The sequence below is a fragment of the Salvia splendens genome, chromosome 7, assembly GCF_004379255.2.
Source record: "Salvia splendens isolate huo1 chromosome 7, SspV2, whole genome shotgun sequence".
Taxonomy (NCBI): domain Eukaryota; kingdom Viridiplantae; phylum Streptophyta; class Magnoliopsida; order Lamiales; family Lamiaceae; genus Salvia; species Salvia splendens.
This window is the reverse complement of record NC_056038.1, coordinates 22,368,307-22,378,077: the sequence shown is the minus strand read 5'-3', so window position 1 is coordinate 22,378,077 and position 9,771 is coordinate 22,368,307. Positions and strand designations below refer to the sequence as shown.

The window sequence follows — 9,771 nt, the reverse complement described above, 5'->3', positions numbered from 1 at the left end:
TCTTTTAAATGCGGGATTTTTTTGGGTGGATTGTTTTTCTTATTCTTGAGCTAAAATTGTTCTTAATGGAGTTGTTGTCTTAGTTAATTCTGCTGATTTTTTTATTGGTCTTGATATTTTACCATAGGTAATCTCTCTCTCTCTGTTTGCCTCTTGAGCTAAGATTTCCATAGCTTCTTGGTTCTTGTAAGAAACATATTGATCTATTTGAGAGAAAGAGTGAGCGTGAGAGTGAGAGAGAGAGTGAAAAACATCTTGATCTTATGTCAACTACGATGTCAACAGCAAACGTTATTCGTGTCAACTACGATGTCAACATCAAACGTTATTTATGTCAACTACGATGTCAACATCAAACGTTATTTATGTCAACAATTATGTCAACAACAACTCATTCAGGAGACAGAAAAGATTGATTTATGGAAAAGGATAGAAGAAGATACTGTTGATGTTGCTGCAATGGGGGAGGGTTCCTAATTGAAGATCTTGGCTCTCAGCTACCTTTACTTGCCCGCTAGACTTCGAGGTTGTTTCCTTTACCTGGGTGCATTCCCCGAAGATTGTGAGATACGTGCCTCTAAACTCATCAAACTTTGGGTTGGTGAAGGCTTCTTCCTAAAACCTGCACTACCCACACAAACCATGAACAACTATTGTGGTTTCTGACTTTTGAACTTAGCAGTATGTAATATATATGAAATGTCAACCAGTTCAACAACTTGTATTGAAATGTCAACAACGCAAAAATAATTCTTATAATTAAAAAAGAACAACTATTTTGTCTTAATTTTTTAATTTGAAACAAGTTCTGGTATCATGATCATGCAATACATGTCAATTGCTTTCGTATCAAATATCAACAACTTATATGAAAATATCAACAGCTTGTATATCAAATGTCAACAACTTGTCAACAATTTGTATATAGTGTCAACAACTCAAAAACAATTCTTGTAATTTAAAAATAACAACTATTTTATCTTCAATTTTTATTTGACACAAGTTTTGGCATCATGATCATACAACACATGTCAATAGCCTGCATATCAAATGTTAACAATTTATAGCAAAATGTCAACAGCTTGTCAACAACTTGTATATAGTGTCAACAACTCAAAAACAATTCTTGTAATTAAAAAATAACAACTATTTTATCTTAATTTTTTTAATTGACACAAGTTCAGGCATCATGTGCGTACAATATATGTCAATAGCATGCATATCAAATGGCAACACTTATAGCAGAATGTCAACAGCATATTAATAGCCTGTATATAAAATGTCAACAGCTTGTCAACGACTTGTATAAAGTGTCAACAGCTCAAAAACAATATCAATAGCGAGAATATCAAATGTCAACAACTCTATTAAAATGTCAACAACTAAAAAATAACACTTATAATTCACATATCAATAGCGATAATATCAAATGTCAACAACTCTATTAAAATGTCAACAACTCTATCAAATTCAGAAACATAGTAGAGCTTCCACCAACATACACAAAATCTATTAGTCAATTAAAATATCTAACAATTTCGACATGAGGATTCAATATCTCAAAAATCTTATTGTTCCAATTTTTAGATCTACAAATTCCAATTCAGGAAAAATGAGTAAAATCGCAGATCTCACTACAAAATCCAACAAAGAGTAGAAATCAATGATGTCGGCGAGGAGCTCGGGATCCATCTCAAAATCGGGCAAAACGTCGCTCTCGTCGATTCCGAGGAAAAGATCGTCGAAATCAATACTGTCGAACAGATTGACGCCGGAGAAATAGGGGAACTCGGCAGCGTCGATCGAGAAGCCTTCCATTTCGCCTTCCAATTCGGAGGCGCAACAATGGCGGCGGCAGTGGAGGAGGATGTGGAGTCGTGCGACAGCGGCGGAGATGAGGAGCGGCGGTGGTTGACGAGGAGGAGATTTTTTGAGTGAAATTGGGAAAATTATTGATGGCAAAGAAGATAAAACATGAAATTACCATTCTGCCCTTTTATAATAAATTAATCTAAAAATATTTTTTGTGTGGCAAAATCTGGACCACTCATTTAATAAAAATGAGTGGCTGATGTTGCATCTCATTTCTCAATTAGCCTAAAAAATCTCAATTGATCATGGACCTATATATATATATATATATATATTATATAAAAAATAATAATAAAAATTCTAAAAATAAATAAATATCTAATACATAAAATAAATCCAAAACAAGTTTGACAAAAAGCATAATAATATAGATTGGTAAAGCGGTGGCAACTGAATTCTACGTGTTTTCATCGATTGAAAACGCTGCAGGATCGGCTCGTTATCAATCGTTGAAAAAATATCCTTCTCAATGTACACAACTAGACTGTCATTCATCCACTCGTCTCCCATTCGATTTCGTAAATCAGTCTTGATAGTCTTCATTGCAGAAAATGCTCTCTCAACAGAAGCAGTAGCAACAGGTAAAACCAAGGCCAACTCAATAATCCGATACATCAATGGAAAAACTAAATGCTTCTTAGTTTTGACCATTTTCATAGCAAAACTTCCCAAATCACTAAGCGCAACAAATTGAGGATCACACCGCACATTAGCAATAAAATTACTAACTTGTCGTGGAAGATGTAAACATTCGCTCGCAGAGAAGTCATCGGGATATAAAGTAGCAATATGAATGACTTGATGCTCATTGAATTCAGAGAAAGAATTTCTTGGATCAAGACACGCTATGCATTTTAGCAAGTCGGTGCTAGCTTCAGAAAACCGATTATTCATCTCTTGTATAATTAAATCAACAACCTTGACATTGCAGCCACAATAAGTTAATGACAAGTAAATATATCGATAAAAATATGAATAACAATATTAGATTACCTGATAAAAAATCTCTACCCGATAATGATGTAAGTTTGTGATTAACTCTGCTCCATGCTTTTTTCGACCAGGGCGTGGTATGATGTCCTCCATATTAACTTGTGAAATATTGTGCAACTCACAAAATCTATTTGTTTGGTCTAACATGGCTTCCCATCCATCCTCCCTAAAACTTTGCAATTGATGTTTCACACTTTGGATCAATGATATAGCTTGTACAATGTTTTGATCTTTCCGTTGTAGGGCATGAGACAATTCATTTGTAGTTCCTAGTAAGTGTTTCATCAAGTGCAAAGTAAAAACAAACTCATAATTATCCATCCTTTCGATAAGGCCTTCAGTAGTACTTCTATTATCAAGGATAGTGGCATCATCTCTAACAATTTCCAACACTTTCTCAACCACAGGCCACATAGAGCATAAACGAAGCAATGTAGAGTAATGTGAGCCCCAACGAGTGTCTCCTGGTCTTACCAAAGTAGTTTCTTGATTTTGACCTCTTCCACTAGTCACTTCTTCATCATTAAGTTGTGCAACTAATCTTTCATGTTGCAACTTCCTAAGTTGATCCTTTCTCTTACAAGATGCCCCAACCATATTCACAATCATAGAGATATAGTTAAAAGAATCCTTCACAACTCTAACACCCTTAGTAACAACAACAATTATTAATTGGAGTTGGTGAGAGAAACAATGGATGTACATGGCATAAGGATTTTCTTGCAATATTAGAGATTTCAATCCATTGAACTCACCTCGCATATTTGAAGCTCCATCGTATCCTTGACCTCTCACTCTGGATAGAGATAAATTATGCTTCGATAATAAAGCATCAATAGTATTTTTCAAAGAACGAGAACAAGTGTCAGTTACATGTACAATCCCAAGAAATCGCTCAATCACATATCCTTCACTATTCGCGTATCTTAAACACAACACCCATTTGTTCCTTCAATGAAACATCTCGAGCCTCATCAACCAAGATAGTGAAAACTCTATCCCCAATATCTTTGACTATGGCAAGTGTGACTTCTGAAGTACACGCATTTGCTAACTCCTTTTGAATTCGTGGAGAAGTCATCTGATTATTAGCAGGAGCATTTGTACCCAATACTTTGGAAACATCGACGTTATGTTGACCAAGCCATTGAAGCAACTCAAGAAAATTACCTAGATTTGAAGAACTACTTGATTCATCGTGTCCACGAAAAGGCAATCCCTGTTTTAAAAGAAAACGAGTCACATCCAATGAAGCAGTCAATCGAACACGATATGCAACTTCCTCCTTACGAGTATTTGCTCGAAATACATTTGCCACACCGTGCCTTTGATCTTGAAAAGCTTCAAACTGAATTCGAGCATTATTGTGACAACTATTTGCAGCCCCAACATGTTGATTGAATTTTTCTAGTGCATTTTTCCAATTGTTAAAGCCTGTCTTTGTAAAAGCATCTTCTGCATATCGACCTCCTTTATCTGATTGCTTGAAAAGATAGCACCAAAAGCAAAAGGCTGCATTTTTTGATTCACTATACTCTAACCATGGAAATTTTGTAAACCAAGCATCTTGAAAACTTCTTTCTTGAATACCATATTTTTTTTTCGGATATGTATTCCCAATTGGTTGGCAAGGACCTTTAACCAAATACTCTATCCGTACTCTATCCCGAATAGCAACATCAAAAGCCTCTATTGACTTTCGTTTTCCTGGATCAGCATCAATATCATTCAAATCCAATTCAACTTCTATTGCAGACTGATTTTCTACTGATTCAACAATTCTAGCACTTGAAGAAGATGAAGAACCACCACTTTGCATTTTTTTAAAGTAACGTTCCATCTTCTGTATTAGCAATTTAGCAAAATAGTTCAATAAATCACAAAATACTATGTAAATAAAAGTTATGAATATAAAGTATCTAACACATTGTGATTGTGTAAACTATGACAAAATAAAAGGAAAAACTGACCTCACTCTACCAATTAAAGTTGCGAAGAAGACAAGTAATTCTCTTTTGGAATTTGGGGGAAATTTTCATTTTTTTTCTCCGTTTGGAATTTGGGTAGGGCTCGACAACTTTTATTAGGTTTAAATAGGGAATAGGGCAGATTTTTTTACTTTTATTATTTTATTCATTTAACTTAATTGTAAGACAGTGTCGATTAAATAAGGAATAGGCAGAATGCATAGACTTTTTGTACTTATATTATTTTATTAAATAAGGAATAGGCAGAATGCATAGACTTTTTGTACTTATATTATTTTATTGGAATAGGCAGTAGGTAGGTATAGACTTAACTTTTATTATTTTATTCATTTAACTTTAATGACTTTACAAGTTGATCGTCTTCCTCCTCAATTCAGCTCCGCCATTGTTGCAAGAATTCGTCTGTAATATTAATTTCAGCCCCTCCTTTCTATTAAATCTCTAATAATTTAGACATCAGAGTTATTAACTTGGCGAGGGCTGACTATAGGTTCGAAATTTTAAAAAAAAAAATTGCAGTAGGAATTTTTTTAAAAAAATGGTTTGGGAGGGGCTTAAGCCCCTCACCTCCTCCACCTACGTCCGCCACTGATCAGAACTCTTTAAAACAAAGTATGGGTGATCTTTTCATTGATATCGTCACGTGGAAGACAATCCATGCTACCAGTCACCGCTGATGATGTAGAATAAGTTACTTTAACAACCTTTTTTGAAGCTGCAGATGCCTACAATGATTTGAACTCTTTAAAACAAAGTAGGGGTGATCTTTTCACTGATATCGTCACGTGGAAGACAACCCATGCTACCAGTCACCGCTGATGATGTAGAATAAGTTACTTTAACAACCTTTTTTGAAGCTGCAGATGCCTACAATGATTTGAATTAAAGAACTGTCACGACCACAACTCCCTAATTAAAGAAAGCGTAGCTATTTCGCTACTAAACTTACTAAATGGTCTCAAACTCATCATGGGTGATACTTAATTCAACAAAAACATTGTCTGGATGTGATAAAGGATACAACCATATCGAATCAACGTAATTTCTGGGTGCATAATCTTTTCTAAAGAAAATTCCAGATCTTGCAACGGAAGAGTACCAAGACGATGTAATATGTATGAAGACATACTACATCAGCTACCTTACTCCTTAATTTATTTTCTTTCCCAACACCTCATCCGCTTCGACAACGATCAACCTGCACATTAAGAAAAACAATATGCATGGCTGAGTACTTGTTATACTCAGTGGGCTCATGCCGAAAACATTTCTCTTTTAGTTGTCAGCCAAACTTGAGTGAACACGGGGTTTTTCTGAAAACAATTCCTAGTCACCTAAAACTTTATTTCTTTCTGTAAGTAGACTGCAGTCATATAACTTCTCATAAAATACCATATCTGATCTATGTGAACCGGAAATGTGGCCACACATTCCACGACGGTCACTGGACCGGCCAACGCTGGCGCTAGCACACGGTCCCTATGTGTACACTAGTCCGAGTAGGGTTTGCGGCCGTACTGGGACCTGAATTCGATTTAACTTGCTTGGCATAGCCAGGAGATAGGCAGTCATAAATAAAACATGGCATGGCAACTCATCTCAAAATATTCATGTTTTTCACATAAAGTCACGTTTTGAAAGAAAAGCCCACCTCGTTTTCTTAAACTCTTTCAAACGGGCGCTTCCTGACTTGAAATTACTCGTCGTGCGACGACGTTCCTTTATAACAAATAATATACTTAAATTAGGCTTTAAGTAACTATTTATCTTGCATGTATGCATGCCGAAGCATGTGCTTATCATTTTACTTCCTCCTTTCTAAATTTAGAAATCTTAAATCCTTAATTAAATCGGCGATTTAATTTATTCAGAAATCTTGCTGAACTGCTCGGGTACAATAAATTCCTGGATTATTTTCTTTAAGTATCTTGAAATACTTACTTGGACTAATAAAAGTTTGCTTTAATTATTTATTGAATACTATTTCAACACGACTAACATTTCCTTTTCTTCCGTAGCTTAGGGATTTAAATTTCCTTGTCTTAAATTTATTTAGGGCAGTGGCCCAAGAGAAATCTATTTGTAGTGACCCGTTTCCATTTTAAAAGGAGGCCTAATTCAATTTTAACAAAAGGAATGGCCCAAACTGAATTTGATGAGAGAGGCCCAAAATAAAAATATATCCTCCCTCTCATCGGCTCTACCCCTCTCTTTCCCCAAATTCCATTTTCTCAAATCCCTAATCTCCCTCTTCTCCACAACCGACAACCCTTCCTCTCCCGACCGGCGGTTCATCATTCGTGGTGGATTTCTCCTTCCTCTTCTCAGCTTTTCTCCACTCCCTTGCTCGTTGAGACCAAATCCTAATTGGAAATGGTTCACGATCAATGGGAAAAGGCAGCGACATCCGCCTATTGTCGCTCTCTTTCCATCGCTTCCCGGTTCGCGGCGTACCCGCCGGCCGCCTCCTTCTGTCACTCCACGGCGACCCGGCGCCGTCGACCCTGGCCCTCTCGTCGGTTTGGCTCGAAGTTAGCGAGCTGCTGCTGCCTTTCTCTCGCGGTGGCGAAAACGCCTCAGGCGCTGCTCACGCCGTTCCGCTTCTGGTTGGGCAGCGACACCGCTCTTCGTTGCTGCTCACGCCTCCGTCGAGTCCCTTCACCTGACGAAGTCGCCGCCGGGAACAGTCGGTCCGCTCCCTTAATTGTAACGGACAACCTCACGGTCTAAGCTAAGTTCTCCTTCTTCTAGTACTTAACTTAATCGGTTTGAAATTTCGGCAGCAAAGTGCGATTTAAGAGTATTGACTATGGTTGTTGATCGAGCTTTGATCTTGTGAAATTCTGCCTACTGGAACGAGTTTAAGTTGCTTGTTTCTGATTTTGAACTAAGAGCAGCTTATGATTCTTTTGATTCCTAACATGATGTGCCTCTTTTGAGTATTTAATGGTGAGGGTAACGATGCTCTCTCTTAGTCTAACATACTGTGATTTCCTATCATGTTATGTTTCTACATGTTAACATGATTCATGATTGAGTTGGAGACAAGGAAGAAGGGGGTGGAGATTACCTTCCTGCGTTGCTCTGTTTTCCTGTCTCTAACTCAGCCCCTCTCTCACTCCTTAGCTCACCGATTTGAATGGTTTGTGGTGATGAAGGAGGGTGAGGCTGAGGCTATACTCTATATATAATGGTGTGTAACTGAAAGCCCGTAAGGTTGTGTATGTATGCAGTCGAGCGGGACCCTTAGGTTGTGCAAACCTGGCTGGCCTTCCTGCAGCTTTGCAGGCTGTGTACTCGTGGGAATTCTGTTTTGGCCGCTGCACTATGCAGTCCCTTTAACTGCATTTAACACTTGTAAATGCTTGATACTTTGTTCATTTATAGGATTTGTCTCCTGTGGCAGGTGCACAACTGAATGGCAGGGGTTTGTAAGCAATATTCTCGGCAATGGCAGCTGTGAGGTGGAGGTGCAGGGAGTCTGTTGCTGCCGGCTGGCCTTGTTCTTCTTTTAGCCAAGCTCTTCATTTTCCTTTGTGAAAGGTAATGTTTTTCCTTTCCCTCCTTGGTACAAGCTGTTAACTCTCTTTTTCCCTAAGCATTTTTAGTCTAACGGTTCGTATTTGGCAGGGACAAGAGGTTGGTCTCCTCATCTTGCGGCCACCTCGCCCGTTCGGCCCAACGGGCCGTCAAAGAATCTGGCCGAACCCGTGCTAAGGAGGGGCCCAGAGCTAGTTTTTCTTTCCTCCATAATGTAACAGAGTTGTTCTATTGTAATTTCTTCTTCAACATGTAATAGCTAGTTAGTGTGTATCTCGTTTACTCAAGAAATAAACGAAAACTCTCTCGTCTTTCCTCTTTAAATTTCTAGTTTTAGTATTCCTCATGAATTGTATCATGTTTCTTATAATTCTAAGAATCGTACTCATCGTACAATAATTAATCAAAGAGATGAAATTGCTTTCTAAATTTCCAACTTTATTTCAAAAATCTCAGGAAATTCGTTACACGGCTATTACAAGAACAAACTTATATATTGGGAAAAATGACAGTTTATACCAAAAAGAATTTACCTCGTACTAAAGCAGGTTTAACATCAGACAGAAATACCTTTATATATTCAAGAAAAGCAAAATAACAGTTAATTCCTATTCATATTTGACAATTATGATTCAATAAAACCCCTCTTTTGAGCACCTTCAGCTTAATATGAGAAGTACCAAACCATCCAGGATAGGCCTTCAACAAAGAAGCTTTTTGAATTCAAGTGTTCCTTCATAATTTTATACATCTGAAAGAGCCACATGAGAAATACCCAATATGAAAACTTTACCTTCACAAAATTCAACCATGTTCATCATTTGTTCCTTCGATAAATAAGTCAGTTCTAAATAACTGACTGTCCAAACCAAACTGCTCCAAAACATTGCAATGTTGGCACACCAACCTAGATATCACGGCCTGAACATTTTTCTCATTCCAGCCAGGAATAACACAAAGTAAACGGATCAACATCTCATAAGATGGAACCAAATTTGTTTGTTATTCAACCTGATCTTTAAAAAACGCAATAGCTGAAACAAAAAACTCAGTAGCAAGATAACAATTTTGAATCAGCGGCCTCATTTGTCAATGCAATTCATACAAAAGTATCTCAGTAAGCGCAATACACTACATCAGGGAACCAAAGACAACATGTATATAAATATAATAGTACTATCCAGAATTTTTAGAAAAGACCAATAAATAAAGGAGTATATAAATATTCACCAGATGAAGCAAAGAGAATATCAAGAAAATTAAAAATAAAAAGGCATGATAAGAGGATTAATCTACTATGAGTACGTAGATACTATTTTTTATCTTAAAAGAATTATATTCCACAACATTAATTAATAACTATAATTTTATTATCAAT

General features: G+C 36.9%; 1 protein-coding gene and 1 long non-coding RNA gene across 2 annotated transcripts; one reads left to right on the top strand and one right to left on the bottom strand.

Annotated features, from left to right (window-relative positions):
• Positions 1 to 3,778: 3,778 nt before the first annotated feature.
• LOC121810569 (zinc finger MYM-type protein 1-like) lies at positions 3,779 to 4,705 on the bottom strand. The gene is made up of 2 exons (XM_042211332.1): positions 4,699 to 4,705; positions 3,779 to 4,629 (listed from the first exon to the last, which is right to left on the bottom strand). Exons 1-2 carry the CDS (start codon positions 4,703 to 4,705, stop codon positions 3,779 to 3,781), a joined length of 858 nt encoding a protein of 285 aa, XP_042067266.1.
• A 2,294-nt stretch (positions 4,706 to 6,999) lies between these two features.
• Positions 7,000 to 8,717, top strand: LOC121742113. Its single transcript, XR_006037967.1, has 2 exons — positions 7,000 to 8,396; positions 8,484 to 8,717. It is a non-coding gene; the product is annotated as an uncharacterized LOC121742113 (long non-coding RNA).
• Positions 8,718 to 9,771: the final 1,054 nt, after the last annotated feature.